Here is a 24,520-nt window from a genome sequence, read left to right as displayed (position 1 = left end):
GACTTGGGGGTGCTGGTGGATGAGAAAATGGACATGAGCCGGCAGTGTGTGCTTGCAGCCCAGAAAGCCAACCATATCCTGGGCTGCATCAAAAGGACCATGGCCAGCAGGTCTAAGGAGGTGATCCTGCCCCTTTATTCTGCTCTCGTGAGACCTCACTTGGAGTATTGTGTGCAGTTCTGGTGTCCTCGACATAAAAAGGACATGGATCTGTTGGAACACGTCCAGAGGAGGGCTATGAGAATGATCAGGGGACAGGAGCACCTCCCGTATGAAGATAGGCTGAGAAAGTTTGTGCTGTTCAGCCTGGAGAAGAGAAGGCTGCGTGGAGACCTCATAGCAGCCTTTCGGTATCTGAAGGGGGCCTATAGGGATGCTGGGGATGGACTCTTCATTAGAGTCTGTAGTGATAGGAGAAGGGGTAATGGGTTAAAACTTAAACAGGGGAAGTTTTGATCGGCTATAAGGAGGAAATTGGATATAAGGAGGAAATTATTTCCTGTTAGGGTGGTGAGGCACTGGAATAGGTTCCCCAAGGAGGTTGTGAGTGCTCCATCCCTGGCAGTGTTCAAGGCCAGGTTGAGCGAGGCCTTGGGTGATATGGTTTAGAGCAAGGTGTCCCTGCCCATGGCAGGAAGGTTGGAATTAGATGATCTTAAGATCCTTTCCAACCCTAACCATTCTATGATTCTATGAAAGCCAGCTAACATCCTTTCTCATCATTTTTGATTGCACTGAATAGTACCTGATGAAAAATACTGTCTCAAGGATCAGCACTGGCAAATAAATCGTTCTGCTTGCTGTACATAAGAATGACAAAATAATCTCATTCCTGATGGATCATAACTGGAACATCAGCTGTTGAGCTTCTGTTCAGGTAGGACCAAATTTAAGAAAAAAATCTAAAGAATATTTGGGTTTGACTTTTGCAGACTGAACCTGATTTTCTTCCCACAAAACATTGGATTTCTATGGTCACAGAGACCCTCTTCAGTGTTGTGAATAGCCGCTATCGCCCCAGAGGTCAAGTCTTTCCATGGTTCTACCAGGTACATGTTGTGATCTTAAAGGCAAGAAAGCGTATCTGTATTTCATACCTGGAGTTCATAGTGTGGAGTTTCCTGGTCCTGCTTGCCCTGTAGTAATTGTAATACAGCAGAATTAAAACTTTCTTGCTTTTTTTTTCACTGTGTTTTTTGCATATACTTGGGTTTGCCTTGAGTTTTTGTCTTTATTACCAGAGTAGTAAAAACCACCTGTGAGGGTATGTGAATGAAGGAAATTAAAAAAACAACAGCAACAACAAAACCCGCAAAACCCCACAAAGACCACACAAAACTCCGTCAAAACCTGGAATATTCGGCATACATATACAAAACAAAACCTTCTAATGTGAACAGGCTCTCATCAGACCGCATTATCAAATGCTTGAGTGATTGTGACACCATTCCTCAGAGCTGTGAAATGCATATGTTTCTCAAAACCTAATAGTTATGGAGCCAGTGATTCTTATCTCATGGCATGGAGCCCCTGCCATCGCTGTTGGGGGATGTAGATTACCAAATCAAATGTAGTGTTAAATGAATGCTGGACTGGTTGGATGTAAGGAGATTCAACTACTTGCTTGGCACTAGCAGTTCTTGCTGAATTGTTCTGTGACTCCTACCTTTGAAAATAATGCTGTTTAACAAAGGTGTTTTTGACATGGAGCAACGTAATGATGCATTTGTAAAATTCACTCTGTTTAAAAATAAATAAGTTTAAATCTTATATTTGTAAAACTTTAAGGCACACAATAGAAACTGCTGTACTACAGGGTGCCTTGAATCCTGATGGGATTGTTTTTCCTGCTCCTTTTCAGACTTGCACATGGAAGTAATAAATACACCTTAGGCTCTTACTTAGAATCAGTTCATTGCTATATAAGTAGAGGTAGCTGTATGGATTTTTCCATTTCAAAATGGAAAGGAATTAAAAACCTTCGTAATGGATCTTCCTTCTGGAAAGCATCTCTACCCGTTATCTTGTATGATGTTATGACATTTTGTCATCCTAGGTGCTTTTAAGTTAGTGCTTTTTTTAACTCACTGAATCCTTGGCGTGTTGTGATTACCGAAGTACATTAATATCATGGCTGGTTTCTGTTTGCCCTTCTGATCACCCTGCTGGATATTTTAACAAGGAAGGTAAAAACTCAAATAGACCAATGTATTTATGTGTAGGGTAGCTATTAAATTCACCCTGCCTTATCCTTTATTTACAGTGTCATGCTTAGCAATCTTCACTTAAAAATTATATTCTGCAATACCCTAGTTTTAAGCTTTTACAAGGTAAGGCAAATGGAAAAGTTACCGTAAGCAATTCCATGAAACATTGTTTATTGACAGATTGCAATACGTCTGTGACACTGTTTGCTGTATAGGTATTTATTTTAAATTCCTGAAGTTTTGAGTGTTACTACCTGGAAGAGAATTTTATTTCCCTCTCCCAGGAAGAAAAGAAAATAAAAATCCTTTTTGTGTTTTTACAGAAATCCTATTCAGGTGAAAATACTGCCAGTAGTATAGCTCGTTCCTGTGCAGCCACTGCTTTGTCTCTCCTGGTGCCAGTTTTCACTGTATCATGCAAGGAGAAGGTTGAGGAGGTCCTGAATATGCTGACTGACAGGTTGCCTGGAAAACAAAATGCTGATGAGTCTCAAGCTGTTCAAATCCACATGGGCCTTGGGCTGGGGATGTTTATCTCACGTTTGTATGAAGAAAAAGTCAGGTAACGATTACCATATGTAATGTAGGTGTGCAAAACTAGCTTTCTTCTTTTTCCTGCATGTAGTCTTAAGTTCTGAGGAATTCAAAGTATATACAAGTCGTAGGCAAATGAGTTTTGTAGGGCTTTGCAACATTTCTTAAAAGGTGTCTTTTATTATCAGTCTTCACCACCCCCTGCCCCTGTGCTATCCTAGATATTTTGCCATTCTTTCATTATGAATGATAAATTTTCATAATATTCTTAGTTACTTGCACAAAACAGTCATCTAGAAGAGCCACACATACACTTTAAAGCAGGACTAGCTGCTGCAGGAGACTTAACTGTAAAATAATTCACAGTTCTAATCCATTCCTTTCTTAGTGGTGCTCTGGAGACGGAATAGTGTCCACTTGTATCATGTGAGTTATGCATATGGTAATGGAGCTACAGGAAGTAATGGGCTGTCCCTAAGGTGTGCTGTTAACAGCTATGTTGGCAACAAAGCAATGTTCTGAAGTTAGTAAAAAAGGCCTTATTTACAGAAGAGTTAGCTACAGTTGCAAACTTCTGATGATTCCAGAAAAATTGAGTAGCAGGTTTGGCTTTATACTCCTCCAGCTTTTTTGCCACTAGCGATTCTGTCTGCTTGTATACCTATAATAAATGTTTAATTGATGCAGAAGCATAGGTGTAAAATGAATTTGGCTGTCAGTTGTTAATTTGCTTAGTGAGGATAATGTTTCCACCACACCTGCCTTTGTTAAAATACTGTGCAGCACTGTTCTGTTCTAATCTTTGTGCTCTGGCATCTTGATGCCGTGCTGCCTGTGACTTAGCCGCTCTTCTGCTGCCCTGTCTAATTTCAAAACTTAATCTCAGACATCCTTCCAAACATTGACTTACAACAACAGCAAAACTTGTGGGGGTGTAGCTGTAAGTAATATAAAATCATAGAGTCAGTTTGCATTAATGTCCTGTTCATTAAGAAAACTACATATTTTGGAGGAGGGAGTCCCTGTGATGTCTTTGTAGTGAGATGTAAATGCTTTTTTTTTTTTTTTTTTAATCAGTAAGTTAAGCAGCGAGATGGCAAGAGAGATTTATGAAGCTGGTATCTTAAAATACCATGCATTTTCTGATCAAGTTCCATCAGTAACCTCCTCCTTCTGTCAGGCATGTTCTACAAGTCCTGGGTGCTGGGAGCTGTAGCAATAATGATTGCCAGTTATGGGTTGAATATGTTTTTATAATTTGTATATGTGTGCCACATTCATATAAACAAACTCATGACCAGTCATACATTTATTGCTTACAGGCTAGTACCAGAACTTGTTACAGGAAGAAAAGAACTGTATTTACTGGCACTTTCAGTCTCAGCAGGAGATTTAATATCCTGAATGATTTAAAGAGTAGAGCTGTGCTTCAGATTTTTTGTTTGTTTCTGTTTTGTTTTTGTAGTGATGTATCTGGTCAGCAAATGAACTTGGTTCTAATGAAGTCCCTGGATGCACTGGAAGACTCCTGCTTTGACACTAGTCTGGAGTACAGGTGAATTTCCTTCATTAGAGATGATATTTTGTTGTATTTTGAGATCCACTTCTTCAATTTATGCTTGTATTCCCTAATTTTACACAGACGAGTATAGGAGTAGGGTAAGAAGAGAGCCTGTGCTGAGTACTTCCATAGAATCACCAACTTGTGCAGGCTGGCAAGGGCTTTGAGGTACATGCCCCCCCTAAACATTTGCCCATGGACTTTGACTGCATTGCCCACATCTTTACAGTTAGTGTTTGAAACCTGCAAGACTGGAGATAGTGTATCTCTAGGCCCTGGCTCCACTTAGGGCTGTCCTTATCTCTGTGTGAACATCTGATGTTTCAGCTTGTTGCATGCACTGCCTCTCAGCCTCTCACCGTGCAAGAGCCCAGCTACGTCTCCTCAATCATAGAATGGTTATGCTTGGAAAGGTCCTTAAGATCATCAAGTTCCAACCCCCTGCCATGGGCAGGTACACCTCACCCTAGACCATGTCACCAATGGCTCTGTCCAACCTGGTGGTGAGTACTGTCAGTGTCAGAGAAGCTGCTGGGTGCCCCCAAAGCCATCCCTTTTCACAGATGAACTAGATGAAGTCCCACAGCCTCTGCTCACATGCAAGTTCTCCAGCCTTAATGCCTCTGTAGCCTTCCGTGAAATTGTTCAGTTTTATTGATGTCTTCCCCCAACACTGCTAGCCCTCATCACTGCCTGGGTGCATTTTTGACTGTGACTCAGCTTGTTGCCCATCAGTGCCAGCGCTATCACCAAGAATTGTTGTCCAGACTCTCTGGTCCCAGCCTGTCTGTTGCCAGGTGTAGGACTGCGAGTTGGTGCTTCTTGAATTTCAGGATGTTTCTGTTGGTTTACTCCTTTTTGTACCATCTCTTGTAAGTGAGTATGTCCGTATATAAATAGATGTATAATATTTATATATGAACATACGTGAGTGTATGCATATGTGCCTGTATTTAACACACACAGGGTTTTTTTCTTTTCCATACAGTCCCTACTATGAGGTGAAAAGAAGCAATGACTACTACAGCTAATCCCTGGCAGTGCACTGGTAAAAACCATGGGCATGTATAGAGAACTGCACAGTCTTGCTCGAAGGCAGTAGGAAGAAACCAGCAATTTTAGGAGCAGGGCTGCTCATCTTATATGCACATGTGTATTTTTGTCACCAAACAATAGTGTAAAATAGTGTATAGAACTATTGTGTAAGCCATGTCCTTATTTTGCTGACTTCATGAATTCAGATATGCCAGTCACTTAAACATATTGATTCCAGAAGTTTATTTCCTCGTCTTTGCTGGAAAAAGTGACACCATTGCCAAGACACCAGTCCAAGTCAAGGCATGCTCATCTTCTTCATCCCCAGTTGCTGAAAAACATTAGCTTATAAATACGACCAAAGTTGATTTCAGAAGTTTCTTTCTTTTTAAGTTGGATAGCAGAAGCTTACAAGAATGCTTAAGATCCTAGTCTCATTTATTTGACTGCTTGCTACATAGGGTGGCTGAAATTAGCATGCTCAGGGAGATGCATGAGGGAAAATAATCTTCATCTTCAGATAAAAGATGCTTCTTTAAACTATCGTATATGCATGTCAGTGAGAGATTATCTTTATGGCAGTGAGTATCTGCTATGCTTTTAGTATCTCATCATGGCAGCCACACTGAGGCTATTTGACACAAGTTTTCAGTGTTATGACTGATGACCTGTGGAAACTGAAATGCTGTGGGAGTACAGGCACTGAATTTGGTAAGAGTTCTCTGGTCCAGAATGGAAGTTCTGGTCAAATCTGAAAAACAGGCAGGGACTGTGAAGCTGTTCATGCCAGCAGCCCTATTAAGTCATATACAAGAAGTTACACTCTTGTTGTTGAAATTGTAAGTATCCTCAGCATCAAGATGTTAGTTTTGCTGAATATGTCTGCCCTGCTGAAGCTGGTCTGCTGCTACCTATGCTGATTTTAGTACCCGTTGGGTGCAGAAAAGGGACTGTCATGGTTTAAATCCAGCTAGCATCTAAGTACCACACAGCTGCTCACTTACCCCCCTGCCCTCTTCCCCTTGCAGGAATCTGAGAGTAACAGACCCTAATACAGCCAGCGGACCTGCAATTGGTATTTTTAATTGGGATATCAAAGTTTGGGATGTTGGTATAAATCAGATGCAGAAGTTTGGATCCAGACTTATTCCTACCAATTGATGTGCTTGTTGATGGGGCTATTGGTTCTTCAGGGACCAGAAGAAATTTCTTCAGAAGAAGAAACAGTGAAGCTCTATGTATAGGATTTATTATTTTTAATGTGCATTTCCTTTTTATACTGTTTTTTCATTCTGTGTCTCCTGAAAAGCATCCACCTATGTGTGAAATAAAAAACACCTCTAAAATTGACTGTGGTAGTAACTATCTACGGGGCTAATTATCAGGCAAGGTCATACTTACCACATCATACTTAATCTGTTTTCTTTTGTCTTCTCATTAAGCACTGGATGTATTTTGGGAGTAGGACTTGTTCTGTCAATTATGAGTCACAGTAGCCAAACAGAGTCACGAGTACATGTTTCTGCTTCATTGAGAAAACTCCGCAAATACCTGGACAGCAGTGAGGACCAAAGCAGATGGGTGCAGGAGGTATGACATATTTTATTGTAAACTATAAACCTTCTTTTACTTTGTTGCCTCCATTTAATAGCTATAGACTTTTACTGAAGCTTTGTACCTGTGGTACTGGAATACTTGGTTTCTGTTACTTCTTTCACAATATATGGTTTTATATCTGCTGAATAAAACAATTATAGAATTATCTGTAATGATGCACAAACATTAAGAAACTGCCTAAAAAGTTAAGATATCATTCTCTCAAGTGCTTACTTAATTCCTTAACCTCAAATTGAAAGTTAGTCCCAAGTAACTGGATATGGGTCTCTCTGATATTCATCTTACTGCTCATTTGATCTACTAGAAAGCAGTAAGTTACTGTCAGAGAGAATCTTAATCCGAATACTTCCTCCTTTCATATGTCTGTGTTTCCTTCTTTGAAAGCTGCTGTCTCTATGTAATGTGACTCTTGCTCTTGTGAATGTTGCTGCGGCCCCATGTGCTGTTTTCTTTCTACGCTTTGAAGAGTTAAACTGACTTCTGCTAAGTTTGCACATCCGTTTCAATTTATTTTGCCAAGATATGTCCTGTAAGTTTTGGTGTGGTCTGTGCACTAAGTCTGTAAGCTTGTTGACATAAAACATGAGAAGGAAAATTGATGAAACTGGAGTTTACAACAGAAAACCAAGAATCAGTGAGCACGTATTTTGCATGAAAAAAGAAGCAACCCTGTACCTGATGTATGTAAGCCTGCAGCATCTGGAAATCCGAGTTGCTTAATCCTCTGTTTCTTCTAAGGGAGTTAGCAGAGATTGGTAGTATTATTCTTTTTCTCCCTCGATACTGCTCTGAAAGCTCTTTATTAAAGGTCTTCATTCATGAAGTTTAATTTTTTGGCATTACATGTATGTTGGGGATTAAACTTTTGCAGTTTATGGTTCATGCATTAAAATGGTTTACAGCTATGAAATCATTTATCTCTCCTCAGAGATCTCAAAGTGCTTTCCTGAACTTAAACTGGGTTCTCTACAGCAACTTCTGAGATGAAAGGCAGCAGATGTTTAATATCATTAGATACTTTGGGAAGAGAAGCAAAACTTACCCTATTCAATTAAAGTCTCTGAAGGAACTGTACAGATAATTTCATGAGTAAAATTTGACCAGCACCGTAGGATGAATACGACTATATTTATGAGATGCACAAGAGGCTCTTTGAGAGCTGTAAGTGACTGGGATATAGTCCTGTACTTGACAGGTAACTTTGGCGTGCTGCCACATCTGAGCATTCTAAGTCAGTTTGTTGTCAGTCCTGCACAGTATGTAAGTTCACTTAAAGCCATGTGTTCTGTTGCTTAGCCTTGATGCATAGGATGTAAAACAGTTGGCACAGTTGAAAGTTCAGACTTCATTTTCTTATTCTCCGCATCTAAGTCTGAAGAACAGAAAAGCAGTGTCACTTGTGAATCCTTCTGCAAGGGCATAAGGGTAGTAGTGCACTGTGTGTGGGAGACAGTTCTACTACACATTCATCTTCTGGCCTTGTGGACCTGCTTGTAGCCCTGATAGGATCACAGCATGCTGTGTATGCTCATATAAATAACAGACACTTGTGTTGAGAAAAATAACTCCATTTATGTGGAAGACCAAGAGTTTGGCCTACATAAAACCAGAAGTACTTTCAAGCTTTAGCTGTATTTGTTTCATTATAGTGTCAGTGAAGAATCTTTCAGAGAGGATATCAACATCTGAAAGTAGAAATAGAAAACATCATAGCATTTTATCATGCTGGCACATTGCTCCAGGCTCATATTGCTACAGTGAATGTGATCAGTCACCAGTTAACAGAATTAAATATTTTTATTTTTCAGGTGCTTGCCTATTCTGTGGCCTGTTCCTGTGTCTCTGCTTTCAGTGTTGGCATCATAGAAGCACATGAGGCTGAGGAGGCCATGAACAAGCTACGGACCTTAGTTGAAAATAATCAGCAGGTCATAGTTTAATGCTTGGGCTTTGCTTTAGTTCTGGTTTTCTCTGATCTGTTTGATATTGGATACTGCTTTATCCAGACTATAACTTCCAAGAAAATCATGTTGGTTAACTACTGAGCGTGTTGCGTATACCATGCAATAACCAAGACTACCACTTGATCCACTGATGCATTGTCTACAGATGTATAGCTATTACCAGGCAGTGAAATAAAAATGTATTTTATAGATTTGATTGCATTTAGAAGGGAAGTTGGTACTTTTGAGTTACTTATGTCTTAGTCTCTGCATTGTGCCAGTTTTTGTCCCCTTTATAACATGTTTCTTTAGATTCTTTTTCTTACCAGGAAAATACATCTACTGTGTTCTTCTGAATTTTTGCTTTCCCCTAGCCTCCAGGCAGTGCATCATAACCACGGCCACAGCTTCCCCCAGGTCTCTGTTTCATCCCTAGTGTCCTAATGTTACCCTCTAAAAATTCCAAAAATAGTTTCCATTATCTCCAAATCACAGTGCATGTTCTTTGTTACATGCTCGCCAGGGGAAAAAAACCAACCAAACAACCAAACAAAAAAAACCCCAACAAACAAGCATAAAATCTCAAAAAAGAAAAACCAAAAAAACCCAAAGCAACCATTTTGAGTCAAAGCCTGTTATTATACTAATCAACTGTTAGAATGCTTATGTGGAAAACAAGAAGTTAAAACAAGCTACCTTTGCTGCAGATTTTTTCTTTATATCAGAAAGTGCTCTAAAATAAAAGCTCCAGATCAATCCATGTGCCAAAGCTCAGTATTTAATGTCAGAAAATAACTATGTCACTTGACATGAGAAAATACTTGGAATAAGAAAGTATCCAGTATTTTATACAAAGACATTGCTTCTAATTATTGGTAAATAATAGTTAATGTTTCAATAGTAAATATTTAAAAGATTACAGAATAATTTTGAAGATCTGTTTTTTAATGTGTCTTTCTCATGTTGTAGACCCATGGCTTTGCTTTAGCTCTAGGTGCAATAGTACATGGATTGTCAGCTTGTGGTCATGGAAAGGCTGAAGACCTGAGTAACAGGCTAATGCCAGCCTGGATAAAAGTTGTGCTTGCAGAGGTAAAGGAGTTGGAATTCATATCCTGTTTTTTGCAGAGAGAGGGAGAGTGCATAGTTTAAATGAACAGTAGGGACATAATTTTCCTTCCTTCTGCAGGAGTGATTCTGAGAAAAGTTAGGACTATCCAAAGATGTTTTTTTATGTTTGGAAGCAAAAATACATCTTTGGGCTGTTTGCCAAAGTTTAAAACCAAATGTTTCTCTTCTGCATGTGCTTATCTTAATGACATAATTTGTACATCTTTACTAATTTGGAACAACATCCAAGGGTAAAATCTAGGTTATTAAGTGAGGATGCCTTGTGAAATCAGGTGGTACTTAACAAAGTTAAGTAACAGAATGGTGATTATAGTGACTCAGTTGTTGTAATAATTTTAATTTACCTCATTGTAACAAAAAGTGTTTGAAATTAAACTCTAAACTTATAAAGATTGCAGCTGAAAAGGTAGTTGGAATGAGAGGTGTACAAGTGACAAGACTCACGGTTTTTAAGTTGGGAGAAATGGGTGTTTTGTCCTACAGTATTGTGTGTGACCTCATTGACTCGCTGATCCTGAATTACGCTTCTAGGGTTCTCCAACAATGCAGCGTCTGGCTGCTGTCAGTGGGCTGGTTGCACTGGTGGGCTCTGAAGGAGGCATGATACAGGTGAGAGAGCATGCAAGCAAATGATACCTTTATCTCTTCTAGAAATTTGTCTAGAAGGTAAGTTGGAATGATGTATTCTGCATCCTTAGAGAAGGGATTATATACCAGGGCATCCTGTTTATGCAGTACTGAGTCATGTTGAGTATAAACCAAGTGGGATAGAATTACGACGTGTAAAATGGGTGTCTATTCCATTCTCCCATAATACGGCCCATGTGCAGTGCCAGAGGGGAGAAGCTCACAGCCATGCAGGCTTTCTTCTTTCCTGCTCCACAAAAAGGCGTGTGTGCAAATGTAATATGTCTTTTCAGCACTTGCTCTGTTTTGTTTTTAATTTTTTCCTTTATAAAATTCACTTCACACACCCCCCCTTTTTTTTTTGTTTTCTTTGGCAGCTGAAATCCGAGAGAATTCAGTCCTCCCAGTTTCAAAGTAAGCTGAATGAAGTCATCAGAACCCTTACACAGGTAAGAAGGTAGCCTCTCTTTCCTTCTTTGGATACTGTACTGTGACACCTCAAACAGCCAGGCCAACTCTACTTAAAGAAACTGCATAATGTCTGTGTCCAGCTTGGGTGAGACAATGTAGGGAACTCTGTCTAACTACTTGTTTATTGTGTTAACAGATAATCAGTCTTTCAGGGCAGATTGGCCTTCAGACAAATGCAGCAGGACTTTTGGGACGCCTTTATATGTCCTGTTTGTCTTCTACCCAGAACAGGATGTCAGGTAAGATGCTTTATTATCGCTGCTTAAAGGACATGTAGAGGTAGCACCTAGCTAAAAAGGCAGCAAGGGACACATCAGGTAATACAGGCTAGGCCCTGAAGCCCTACTAAATGACATGAAAGCTTTTTAATGGGTGTCATGGCCCTATATGGCATACATAGAAGGTTGGAACATGAGTCAGGAATCAGTGTGCTGAACAGGATTCCCCCCACCTGATTTTACTTGCAGTATCATAAGGTTCTGAGTTGTTCTAGTCAAATTTGTATATTGCTTCTTTGTTCTTTTATAGAATAAACTGTAAAGAAATTTTATGCATATGGCACGTGTTTGACATCTACAGTATCTATGCCCTGAGAACTGATTAATCTACTTTTATATATATATGTATTTATTTTTTTTAGTACTTCCTCCAATATAAAAAAGCCAAGAATTAAAAACTGATCCGTAACAAGAGGAAGTGACTTTTTAAAAGTATTTTTCTAAAAGAGGTCTGCTCTGTTTAGCTGAAGTCAAAAACTAGTGTTCTGTACCCTTTCAGTGTAGTAATTAGCATAAAAATTCATATTCTGTCAACACATCATTACCTTCTGATGTTGTTTCAATATCCATTGGTAAAATTAAGGCAGAATTACACCATTGATGAAGTACCAGTAATAGAAGGAAACTAATGAAGTGGAAGCTGTTCCCTTCAGTGTGAACCAAGTTGGAACAATATGAAATGTAGATAAATATCCTCATCACAGAATAATGATTGTTGGAATTTCTACTTTTGTATAATCATGGCACGTGTGCCTGCGATTACATGGATATGGAATGTCTCTGTTGTATTAAACTTACTAAGGTTTTGAAGCTCTCCTTTTTAAAGCCTAGTGGCTGATAAATATTAAGAAAGTTCTTATCACTGGTATTTCAGTTGGTCAGTTAATTTGGTTTTTTAGACCTGGCACCTCTCACCAACACAAATGTTTAACTTGCCTTAGTGAAAAGGCCAATACATCTTGTGGTCTAAACGCTTTGAGTCACCTACAGAATTAGGCCAAACATAGCTCAACTTGGTCTTCGAATTTACATGGGAGCTGAAGTATGTAATTTCTGCTAACACGGTTTAGTATATAAAGAGACTTTTTGTCTTCACAGTTCCTCCAGATTTTGGCTACTTGCCTGAAAACAGCTTTATTAGGGCAGCCATTGACTTTGCCATTGAAAGTGGAAAAAAAGGTAAGAAGGGATCAAACTACAATATCCTACTGGGAGACTTGTTATGAGTATAGAAGGTGACCCTAATAACCTGCTTTTATTTGCCAGAACTTTTCTAAATACTAATTTGAACTTCATTAGTGTGGGATATTTAATCTCTAAACAAAAAATTGAGTAACACGTAAAAAGATAAGGTAGAATTATGTAGTTAGGCTTTAGTTTTCTCCACTGGATTTTCATGAGTTTTTAAACCCTTTCCATTTCCTCTTCTCTCTGTGAGAGGATGAATCTTCCCTGTTGGAATGAAAATCAGGTAACTTTTAAGTGTTCCTGTGTATCATCAGGAATATTCCATCATCAGCCAACTTTATGCTGCTCCTTATTTCAGTGATCTGAGGTTAAGATTCTCTGTAACAGATCGGCATTCAAATGGGTTACTTCTGTCTGATAAATGCAGAGGAACCTGAAGAAAGCATGCTCTTACCTGAGAAGTGGTAGTAAAAAGATGTCTCCAAGTACAGTGTTAAGGGGCATAAGGCAGAGGAGATTATTTCTGTGTGGATTTAAGTGAGCTCACTGCTGTCCTATGAAGCAGGCTTTGCTTTCAGTGGAAGTAGAAACTCCCATGCCTTAGGAGCCCATGCCTTGCCTCCAGCAGGACTGAGCTGAATCCCTGTGTTTAAGTAACACAGTACGTAACAAAAGTTAATGTCTGTTTGACAGTTTTTGTGGCCTGCACCTACAGGATGGGGAAGGAGGGCAGTGTCAAGAGACTTTGCTGTTCTCCTAACAAAAGTAAAAATATGATGCTGTCAGATGAGGATTAGCTGTAATTAATCTGTAAATTAATTCAAGGAGAAGAAAAGTTTCTATTTATTCATAACAAAAAGCTTTTTTTTTGGTAGGACATTAATGTTAAAAATACAATTGTTAATTATAAGCAAGAGATAGTTTAAGATATAAAAAATACACCAATAATTTTATAATGCTTTTCAGTTCTTTACTACATATTGATCTTCAGTGCAGTGTTAACACGTTTTCCCTGAGCTGCTTAGCGAAATGTGTATGTATGAAATTCGGACTATGATTGGATCTTCTGTTGTAGGCCCCGAATCTGTCCCATCTGAGCTGGTGAAAGTAGCCCTGGCACCCATTGCATTAGTTGGAGAAAACCATCAGTATCCACCTGTAAACTGGGCATCCATTCTATCTCCTTTGATGAGATTAAACTTTGGTAAGGTTAATAGTTTTCAGTCTTTTGTACTGAAACAAAACTTCTTTACTGACAGAGTTTTCACTTTAGAGCCTGCTTCAGGACTTGAAGTTACTGCAAGGATTGGAGTGTTTACTATACTTTTAAGACCAACTTTTTAATCTTTGCAAGCATATATTTCTGATCACAATCTGGACATCTTGTTAGAATGCAGGAGAAGACCAGAGATGAGGATTTTGAGCAGTATTAGAAGTTCCCTAAAATGCTGGTGAATTTGGATCATATTTTTCATTGGAACAGTAGGAAGAGCCCCTCATGAAACTTAACTAATTGTATCTTATTTTCAGTACCTGCTAAATGCTGTGTTAGAGGCTGCAGACAGCTTTATCACCAGTTTGAACTGCTCTGTAGTTCATCTTTCTATCACTGGTGTGAAATACACTTTTATTGCTAAATTACACTGTGTGATGGAGAAAAGCATATCCCTTTTTCCATCATGACCCTGGTGTTGTCGATGTTTCTAAGAGTACTTTATGTTGGAGAGTAGCTCTGATGCTGAAGTGTTGTGTTGGAAAGCTTGTGTAATACTTTTCTACTCAGGGTCAGTGCCTGTTTTATTTGATAGAGGTGTTTGAGTTTCAAACACATTTCCTTAAAAAAACCCAACAAACTAGTGTCCAAAGTTCCATATTCCCTGTTTGGTTCCACTACGTTTTGTTTCTCCCGATCTATGTAACTGTTATTACTGGCCTTGCAGGTTGGGCAAGTGCTGTTGTGTTTAATTTGATGTGCTGTAGAGCCCAGGATATGGAAGATTGTTCTTATTCCTTTCCGGTATTTATTTTACTTATACATAGTGCTTGTATAAAATATATATATATATATATACACACATATATGTATATATATAAATAATTACTAAATTATGCTGTTACCTAATTTTTTATTATTTTTATTATTATTATTATTATATAGAAATCATTGAACTATCCTGTGAGGATCAACTATGTGCTAGATACAGGAAAAGTTAGCTATGTATTAAATGTTTTTTCTTGTACTTGAACTGCAGCTTCTGTTCTACTTGGTATTCTTGCAATTGTACAGTCTTTTGTAAGAATAAACGAAAGAATTTTCTATACTGAGCTCTGCAGTCCATGCTGATGCAAATTTGTGTGCAGCCTTATGAATAGCTGAAACTTGTTAAATGAATGGGGGATTTTCTTATTTCTGTTTTTCACTTAGAAGTCTTCATTTTGTAAATCAGGGGAATTCCACAAAAAACAGTACATTGGCATTTATGGCTGTTTTTGTTGACTTCAAACAGCATTATAGCCTACATTTTTAATGCATAATTTCTCTTGACTGTGCCTATGTAGTGTTGTGAAATTTGCATACTCTTCCAGGTTGGACAGAGTTTTGGGTGAAATGGTCTAGTGTGAGGCATGGCATGGGGGTTGGAACTTGATGATTAAGGTCCTTTCCAACCCAAAGCATTCTATGATTCTGTGATTATATATGCATTCAGAAATAAGTCTTGCTGTGTGCTAGTGAGCAATTTTCATGTTGTGCTGGAAAGCATAATGCAGAAGAGTTGTATTATAACCTAACAGTCCACCTGGAAATGTGGCAGTCTTAACAGTTTTTCTGGAACAGAAATCTATTTTTTTAATGAAAATTAGATTATATGCTCAATTTCTCAGATTCTCTAGGTTACTGTTATTCATGTCTGAGAATTTATATCTCTTTGTGAGCTTTAAATGTTTCACAAATTCTGCAGTGAAGACTTGTTCATCTGTAAACATACTGAAGACAACAGTTTGCTTTGCCATCTCATAAGGTTTATTGCAGTTGTTGCTGAGCAGAAACAATATCATGTGATAGAAGTAGTACCTGATTGTTTTTTCAGTAGAGATCTGCACTGAACAGTCATAAGTAAATAATAATCTGGGTTTTAGCAGCCCAAATTAGTGAGAGGTAATTCTTGAATTGGCTACCAAAGTATCTTGTAACAATCTCACCCTTTCCATGTTCTGCAAATGACTTTTCATATAAGATATTTCAAAGAGCCTGATGCTACACTCTTAAATCTTTGCTTTGTTCATGCACTAATGTTGGTAAACTTTATAAAAGTCATGCTGTATAGATTGTCACTTTCGTTACTGAAAGAACATTTTAACTTGCAATGTAAGTTTTATGCTGACATTTAACAGTAATATATCTTCCGTCTAATGGGTCAAATGCTGGTATAATACTTAAATTGTTTGTCCTTAGGTTGCTATAGCAGTCATGAACTGTATGGAAGCCATGCTATTGCTCTAAGTACCTCTTCAACATATTTTTCACTAGTGATTCTATTACGGAACAGGCTGTACCAGTCATTAAGGTGACTTTAAGAGAAACCAATAAGGATTCTGTAACCGTCATGACCTCAAGGCACAGTAAGATCTTCCCATGTGTTAATCTGGAGAATGCTGCAACCAAGCACCTACAGCAGTAACATTTACTAACCTCTGTTCTGTGACACACTAGATGAATATGGGGTACATGGAAGAGCAGAAACGTGAACAAATGCTATTTACTCCTACATTCAACAGGAAGGAATATTTGACTCAGTTCTCCTGCTGTAGGTTAAATCTTCTCTTCATTTGGCAGGGATTTCTTTTTTACTCTTACTTTTCCTACCATTCCCATTTTTTTATTCTTGAGTGAATTGAAATTAATTTGGTCAAATCCGGAGATTTCTTGCTGAAAGTGCATGAATGGTAAGAGGAGACTTCTAACATGTACATGTTACAAGCTTTACTAGCATCTGTAGATAATGAGATTTTAATGTCATGCTCTAGTAGAACAATAATGCTTCTTTATTATATGATTTGAGAACAAAGTGAAAATAATTTCTTCATCACATCTGTTTGTTTTCTTCTGCTATAGGTGATGAGGTAAAACATCTCTGCCTTCAGCTGGCAGTGACACAGGCCCAGTCATCTCAAAATGCCGCAATGCTTTTGGGGATGTGGGTGACATCTCCCCTTGTCTACAGTCTCAGTGTATGTATGTCATAAAATTTATGGGAGCTCAGCACCTGTTTCTATAAGATTGATCAGTGATGGTGTTTACGATGTAACACCCAAAAGCGATTGTTGGCTTCAGAATTCTGCAGAAATACTGTTTAGGCAGTATTTACAGTGAGAGAAAGGCTATTCTGGGGCCCTGAAATTCAAAGCAGACTTAAGTTCTGCTACACTGGTTTCACTTAGATTGCTTAAGACTTTTTTTCTTCTCTCTCTTTTTATGCTATAGTTCTGATCACTTAAGGGATGTAAGAAGCAATAGCATGAGGGGAGAAAAAGTGGTTTTTATTATATGAATTTATAGTCTTTAAACTTCCCACCTATCTTTCCAAAATCATGCCTGTTTCTTCCAGCAACGTCTCTTGATCTAGTCAAATGTATTACTTCTTGAATTAATTCTGCAGACAGTCAATAGACTAACCTATAGCGTAATCAGATTTGGTCTTGCCCTCCACTACAGCGCAGTTCTTCCTACAGAAGTAAAACGTGCACACCATGACTTAGTGTGTCAGTCTCCCTAAATCCCATGGTACACTTGCAGTTCTCTCAGTTTATACAAGTTGAGGATCAGGATTTCTGTGATCTTTCCAGTACTTCAAGGGGTATTTTTGTCTTGTAATTTTTAATTCATTAGTCTTCACAGTTACACGAACACTTGGCAATTTTAAGATATGTTATTGGTAAGGCACCAAACAAAAGATGAGCACCAGTTTCTCACGGCAGTGGGCATTGAAGGTCACAAAATGCGCTTGGCAACAGAAAGTGTAAACTTTGGATTCCTCTAAAGCAATTATTTATTCATTCTTCCTTGATAGCTAGCAGTGTTAATGGTGCTAGGGGTACCATATGTCTGTCCTCGGTTGTGTAGTCAGGCCCTATGCTTTATGTAGGAATGCGCTGGGCACCATATAGGGAAATAACAGTTGTCCTGCCAATACAGAGATGTAAGGTTCATTGAAAGAAAATTCCTCAGTTTTTAAGGAAAATAGGATATTGACATGTTTGTAGTACATTCTATTAATTCAAGCAAGTCATCAAAAGAGAGAATAAGAGTTGAGAAGTATTTATGACTTTGAATGCTTTTCTAAGTGGTTTGAGTTACTTTTGTGTAATTTCATCCTTTATAACAGTAGTTGAAGGTCATTAAAGAGCTAGAATCTGAAACTAAGGAGAAGTTTTTCTTTTTCAGATGAAAACCCAGAAATACCTTTTCATGTCCCTCTCTCTGTGGATGAAACATGTTGCAGAAGACAAACTACAGTCTTTTATGGAAGTGTTTCTGATACAAAAATTTGGAGTGAACCACAGAAAAAAAACAGAAATTTGCCAGTGTGTTTTACAGGGTCTTATGCAAGCAATGAAACTTCCAGACCTTGCCCAGTACTGCTGGAGCTTTCTGTGCAAGGCTGTGGAGAAAATATTTAAACTTCTACCAAATGAGGTTCAGGTAAGGAATAATTATGAGAGGTATGAACATTGTAACTGGATACTTTTATTGATGTTAAGCCCCATCTTTTTGCACTGACTCATCAGATTTCACATATGAAGTAGATGTAAAATTTTAGTGATAATAGTCAAGATGCCTGTGTCATTTCAATTTAAGTTACTTTCAGATATTATTTAGAATATGACTAAGTTGTGAAACAAATTTAATGTACGCTTTTCCCTCATAAATGACTTGGCAATGGAAAAATACAGTATGAATACTGAAATAAATGTTACTGAAACAGAAACAGAAGCAGGATACAACCAGAAAGCTTAGGGGGGTTTTCCTCACAGAAGATTCAGCTTCTCACAGTGATTTTAAAAAAACTGTCTAGCTACAGAAAATATCTTCAAGGAAGAAGGGCAGTTTTCCATCAAAAGTAAAACTGAATCTTTGGAAATTTTCAGATACCGTTATTATTTATTGATGAAACATATTGAAGACCCCAGCAAATACAGAATTTCTTAAATAGGATAAGTAGAACAGGGCTGGAGACTAGATTAAATATTCCTCATGATAATTAACAAAGTTTCTAGACTCACCAGTTTTAATGATGAAGAAACCTGGACTTTTACATCTTAACATGCATTTGCTTTTCTGTTTCCAGAGAAGTGAACTGGAGATGTATGTCAGTGTAGCAAAGTGTATCTCAGAAATGGCTGATTCAGAGATTGATCGCATTGTCCAGATTTCTCAGGTAATTATGTTTTACTCCTGGTCTTTCACCATCAAACCATGTGAAACGAGCATGCCTTACCATTTTTATGGTCACCAGAGTGTTTTAACTCATTGGGAGCATAGGTTATCTGCCATGCAAGTAAGAGTGTTCTGGCTTTGATTTTGCAGGCAGCAGGGAGAAGCAAAGGTTGTAAGAGCTCATATCCAGAACTTTCTCTAGGGAGATTTCACCTGGAGCTTTGAACTGCAGAGTCTTAAGTTACTTGGTCAAGTTCAGGGAGGGGTCTGTTAGCAGAACCTTAATGCTGTTAGATCTTCTGAATCCCAGACCAGTGATGAAAACAGCAAATCACAGTCCTTTTTGGTTAACATAACCACTTCCCTGAAACAGACTGTAAATGCATCCCAGTGTTTAGATGTGCTTAAATTGGTGGAGCCTCACTTCTGTTAAAAATGTGAAATACTTTGACTGAACAACCTTTCATTCTTGACCTATTGTGCTATGTTTGTGTTCACAGTCAAAATGTTTCCTGGTGGACAGGATGATTAAGAATAACAACAGAATGGAAAGCTTTCAGGTTCTAGCTCACCAGTGGAATCAATTAGCAGTGGAATTCTTAGCAGCTAAAGTGCTAAGGAAATGATATGTGTGGAAGGACTTGATGTTTTTAAATGAGGTTGTTATAAGAAAAATCCATGATATAAAACTATTTTGTGCTGTTTACTGGCAGGTTCACTAGAGAATCAAGCATTTAAATAGGTTAGGGAAGCTGAACTGTCATTTCTTTATATCTTTGAGCTCTTATTTCCATACGGGAAAATGCCACTTAAGAAAACCATTTTTGTCACTGCAGTGAATCTGTCTTTGCAGGAAGACTTGCCTATCCAGAATTGTCTGGCTGGCTCATTTCAATTTAAAGGCAAACGTAAAATTTAAAGCAGTATGAAAACAGTAAAAATATACTGAGTTGTACTTTGCTGGATTATTTAGAAGCACATAAAAGTAATATGTATAAGACAAAAAGTCTTTTGTAACTTTTCTTGACTCAAAATGAGCTGGCTAGATAATCAAATATTTTCCTCCCTTTTTCTATGAAAGGGAATACGGCATGTATTGTTTCCATGAGAAAGGTACATTTTAATCTAACAAGTTTTTAATTGCATTTGCAGAGCAATATAGAGAAGGCCACATTCATGAAGTTGTATTTAATTTCTCAAGGCAAACTGCCTCTAATGAATTTGCGTGCTGTGATTGATACTGTGGCAGTATATCACAAGAAAGAAGATATTTCATGGATGCTGTTGCATAGTTTCTGTCATGTTCATATTGTAAGCCATGAAAATACAGGTAAAGTCAGGCTTAAAGAGGAATCATTAACAAAATTAATAGATATTGATGTATCTATGCAGAGTTTAATAATTTTAAGATGGTTTAACCCAAGGGTTTTCAGATTTTGCCATACTAGAAACTACTCAGTCTTCAGAATTTTCATGCTCTTTGAATACTCTTCAAATACCACTAAAGTCAGAATTCAGAATGTGGAAGGAATTTGAAAAAAATACTTGTGTCAAATACCTGTGTCAAACATTGCTTTTACGTTTTTCTTCAATTCTTTGTTTCTGTGGATTAGCTACAAGTTATTTATGTCAGACGAGTGGTTTCCAGCCTAGATTTTAATCTAGCTTTGACTAGATTCATATCTCCTAATATTCATAGGCTTTCAGTGTACAATAGTGTTTGTTAGAAATGTATAGGGCACATTGGAGACCAGTCATAGTGCAATGCTGATAACTGTCAGATCTAGTATCTGACTTACCAGTGAGTGACACAGTAGGTAGGGGTGTGTTACCATGACATAGGTTGAATCAAGGAGATAGCTTGTTTTTCTGAGCTTCTTGTAGTGAGTCGACAAAGAAAACATTGCCCTTCTGCATCTTCGAACCACATCAGATAGTATCTGGTGGATTAATGTGTTGGGCTGGGTCAGCTAAGGCTCTGATAAAGCGCTGGAGCAAGAGAACTAGTAAAATCACATAGGAAGATAAAGGAGGAAGAAACAACAGAGAGAGGCAATAATGAGATTTTCTGATTTTTCATAGCAGAAAGATCTTTGGCTGGCAGTGTTCACAGAACTGCTTCAAAGCATTATATTGCTGGATGCTTAGCTGCAAGCTGTGTTGAAGAACTTCAGACAGTAGTGGGTTGTGAATGTGTGAAGTGAGGCTTCTTTGTGTATAAGAGGAGGCAACATGTAAAGAGTACAAGGAAATGGTAGTGTATGATGTAATGTGGTCTCAAAGGTGAAGACTGTTACTAATTTGTAGGAGGCAGAACAGGTTTTGGGCAGCAGAATCCCTAGGGTGAGGGTTGATTTTATTTATATGCCTTGACTGTATTTTACTGGTCCTCCCTGCACTGTAGGAGGATTTTCACAGCACTCCCCACATTGTTGCCTAGTGTACAGTGACATCAGTTCTAGACTTAAATGAAGTACTGTGACAAAAAATTCAGGGAGTCTTTAAGATTCTGTAGTGGTCCTATATGCAGACTGGGTTAATGGGACCTGCAGGCTGTCATGTGAAGTAATTATTGCTCAGCATTCCTTTTTCTGTGTGTACAGTCTGTTGCTTGCATTATAAGCAAAACGTTTGTACTGTTTAATTGCCAACATTCCTTCTGTCAGTGGCAACCATGAATCAAATGTGATAGTGGTATTCACGATTATTGTTCTTCCACAGTCAGTACTTTGTTGCTATAGTGATACCCTGTGCTTGTTTTTTAATGAAATAAATAGTTCATTCCACTGTTTTATGTGAACCAATGTTCTTTTTCTCCTTCTAGGAGTGCTGAAAAGAATGGACTGGATGCTAGAGCTGATGGGCTACATCAGAAATTTAGCGTACAAGTCAAGACCCTTAGAAAATGTCAATCTTAAAGAGGTATGTACTGTGAAAATAATTTGCAGCTTTCAGGAAAACAGGTTTCGATGTATCTCAAATTATAGCTCAGCAATAAGTAGTGTTCCCCATGCTTTTATATTTTAGGTGGTTGTCATCTTACCTGCATGGAGAAACTCTCAATTTTTGTAAATGTATTTGTATTTAGAACTCATACTTTAAAGTAACCATAGCATTTAAATAATGATAGAAGCTAAAGGCAACTAAAGGAAATCATTACTTGAAATTTACTGTATTTAGAAAAAATAAAGGAGAAATTGGAATTCGCCAGTAGAAATGTCTAAGCAGTTCAGAACTGTGCAGCTGTGCAGCTGCTGTTTCTAAGAGGTTATGTACAGTTTTAGGGAACTCATATTGTTTATTGTACAACAAACAGATGCTTATTCTTATATCTGTTCAGCTTTTCTGGTTGGGGACATAAAACAAGATGCTGTTTAGATCAAAAAAAACATTCTTTACATTGCCTCAATTTTTCCCAACTATTTGTAGCACCACAAGGGTGACCAGCTCTAATTTACCTTAACAGTCAGCTTGCTGTAAAGAAGTTATTTCCCCATTTTAAATGAAATGTGTATCAGCATTAATCTAAACAATGATTTTTAGAAGTGTGGGTTTGCTTTTTTTTCTGTAGACATTTTAGTTTGATTGGGAGTTCAAAAAAAGGCTTACATTTCTTCAAGTGTAAAAGAATATTAAGAGAGACTTATTTCTTGCATTTTGGGTGTTAGCTGAGTTTTCAGATGTTTGTTTTAAAGAGCAAGCCATCATCTGGATTTTCAGTTTGCATTTTTGCCTTTTTCTTTTTTAGTTCATAGATTTTCTCCTGTGGCTGTTTGCAGCGTCTGTGGTGGCCTGGGCTGACCATAGTGCACCATTACTGCTTGGCATCAGTGCTAACTGGTTACTGTGGAAGCAGCAAGCAGCATTACCAGAATTATCTGAGGATGACATTGGCAAGCACCCCATTGACAAGCTTGCTGTGCAAGAGACTCTCACTCTCCTTCCAAGCAGCATTTGCCTTTTGCTGGCTAAAGAGCCTTGGAAAGAACAAACGCAGAAGGTAAAATTGCATGTAGTAGTAAGCATTTTCCAAGGGTCAGAAAACACCCTGGTTTTAGTAGTCAGCTCAAGTCTAAAGTGGAATGGTTGTTTTCTCTGTATCTATTGCATGTGACTTGTGATCTTGTTTTTCTTTATTTGTAATTGATATGAATGTAGTTTCTCAAGTAGTATGTGAGAATTGCAAAGAAAAACATCATTACAGTTTTGGGAGTCAAACTCTTGAGAGGATACAGATGGGATGTAAGAGTTGACAGCTGCTGGTAGCAAGTCAGTCTTCTAAACACTGAACGACAAACCCTCTGCAGCTGGGCTTCTCCACGGTGGCAATTTAGGACTATCAAAGATCTGTACGGTTCATAGTGTGTGTCAAGCATAATTTTTAAATAAATGTGGAAAATCATGCATAATTTGGCAACCCTACCGTAGGTCGCTTGTGATGAAAAGATGTGGAAATACTGTTACAAACCTATAGATTAATAGCTGTTTTGTGCAAACCAGAATCTGTTAAGGACTGGTTCCTGTACGTGGCTGTGCTCAGAGTTACCACTGAAGTCAGAATTCAGAATGTGGGAGGAAAGCAGGAGCGGGCTGTTAATATGCAAATGCATAATTAATAAAATAATTGAGAATATGCCCTGAAAATCATCTTGATAAGTTTGGAATACCACATTGTCCTCCAGGCACCCTGTGCTGCTGGAAAGAACTGAAAAATGAGAGAGATCGAAAGAAGGACAAAGGCAGTTAAGAGTTCTGAGGATTTGCAGTAAAACATTTGAGCAAGACCCTGATAAGAAGGATCATATTAACGTGTTAAAGACATGAACAGGCAAGATGAAGGGAAAGTATTTACTCTTCTGTCTTCATTACAAAGAATTACTGCTTAGGTAATGAGATGAAACAAAGGGGGTTTCAGATCCAGCTGTGGGAGAAATTGTACTGACACAGAGATGTACTCTAGGGCGTTTGGATAGTTTGGGCAGAAGCTTGATTGACCACTGCCTCTGATAGATAACTGTGAGTTTAGCTACAAAAATTGAAAGAATTTGTGGTGTTCTGATACAGAGACTGTTGTAATTCAGATTTTCCTTTATATTCCAATCTTCAGTTTATTGACTGGATGATCAGTATGATGGAAAGTCCTAAGGAAGCATTATCAGAATCTTCTATGGACCTGCTGAAAGGTAGGATATTTTTAACTGGGTCCTTATTTTTCCATGACTATCAGTATAGCTCAAAATCCAGTTGTTAAAAGAAGTGAGATGAATCTATACTGTTAGCATGTGTAGGAGAGCTATATTTTGCCTTTAAGAAAACTTTCACAGGTAAGTTAGCATTCCTGTCTTATTGGCTGACACTTAAAATGTACTATTGAAGATCCAAAGGACCTAAAGGTACATATGGCCATACAAGCGTATATAAGTGATAGATCTGTCAATTATTTTTGAGTTACCTTTAAAAATAAAATGCAACATATTATTTGGAAACCCTCC

General features: G+C 38.0%; 2 protein-coding genes across 2 annotated transcripts in view; one reads left to right on the top strand and one right to left on the bottom strand.

Annotated features, from left to right (window-relative positions):
* Positions 1-24,520, bottom strand: part of HACD4 (3-hydroxyacyl-CoA dehydratase 4) — a 251,036-nt gene that overhangs the window by 205,747 nt on the left and 20,769 nt on the right. The gene's annotated exons all lie outside the window — the stretch shown is intronic.
* The window catches only part of FOCAD (focadhesin), a 94,124-nt gene that overhangs the window by 69,177 nt on the left and 427 nt on the right, over positions 1-24,520 (top strand). Inside the window, exons 26-43 of the mRNA XM_061357748.1 lie at positions 933-1,049; positions 2,531-2,769; positions 4,207-4,296; positions 6,780-6,927; positions 8,763-8,882; positions 9,867-9,989; positions 10,560-10,637; positions 11,033-11,104; positions 11,263-11,365; positions 12,503-12,583; positions 13,668-13,796; positions 16,707-16,822; positions 18,036-18,293; positions 18,940-19,029; positions 20,181-20,358; positions 21,853-21,950; positions 22,777-23,028; positions 24,136-24,211. Coding sequence (XP_061213732.1) covers positions 933-1,049; positions 2,531-2,769; positions 4,207-4,296; positions 6,780-6,927; positions 8,763-8,882; positions 9,867-9,989; positions 10,560-10,637; positions 11,033-11,104; positions 11,263-11,365; positions 12,503-12,583; positions 13,668-13,796; positions 16,707-16,822; positions 18,036-18,293; positions 18,940-19,029; positions 20,181-20,358; positions 21,853-21,950; positions 22,777-23,028; positions 24,136-24,211 — 2,368 coding nt within the window. The remainder of the gene's footprint in view (positions 1-932; positions 1,050-2,530; positions 2,770-4,206; positions 4,297-6,779; positions 6,928-8,762; positions 8,883-9,866; positions 9,990-10,559; positions 10,638-11,032; positions 11,105-11,262; positions 11,366-12,502; positions 12,584-13,667; positions 13,797-16,706; positions 16,823-18,035; positions 18,294-18,939; positions 19,030-20,180; positions 20,359-21,852; positions 21,951-22,776; positions 23,029-24,135; positions 24,212-24,520) is intronic.

Source organism: Neopsephotus bourkii, unplaced genomic scaffold (genome assembly GCF_033783945.1).
Source record: "Neopsephotus bourkii isolate Nb327-2 ecotype Australia unplaced genomic scaffold, CSIRO-AGI_Nbou_v1 NB_920, whole genome shotgun sequence".
Taxonomy (NCBI): Eukaryota; Metazoa; Chordata; class Aves; order Psittaciformes; family Psittacidae; genus Neopsephotus; species Neopsephotus bourkii.
This window is presented reverse-complemented; position numbering and strand designations above follow the sequence as displayed.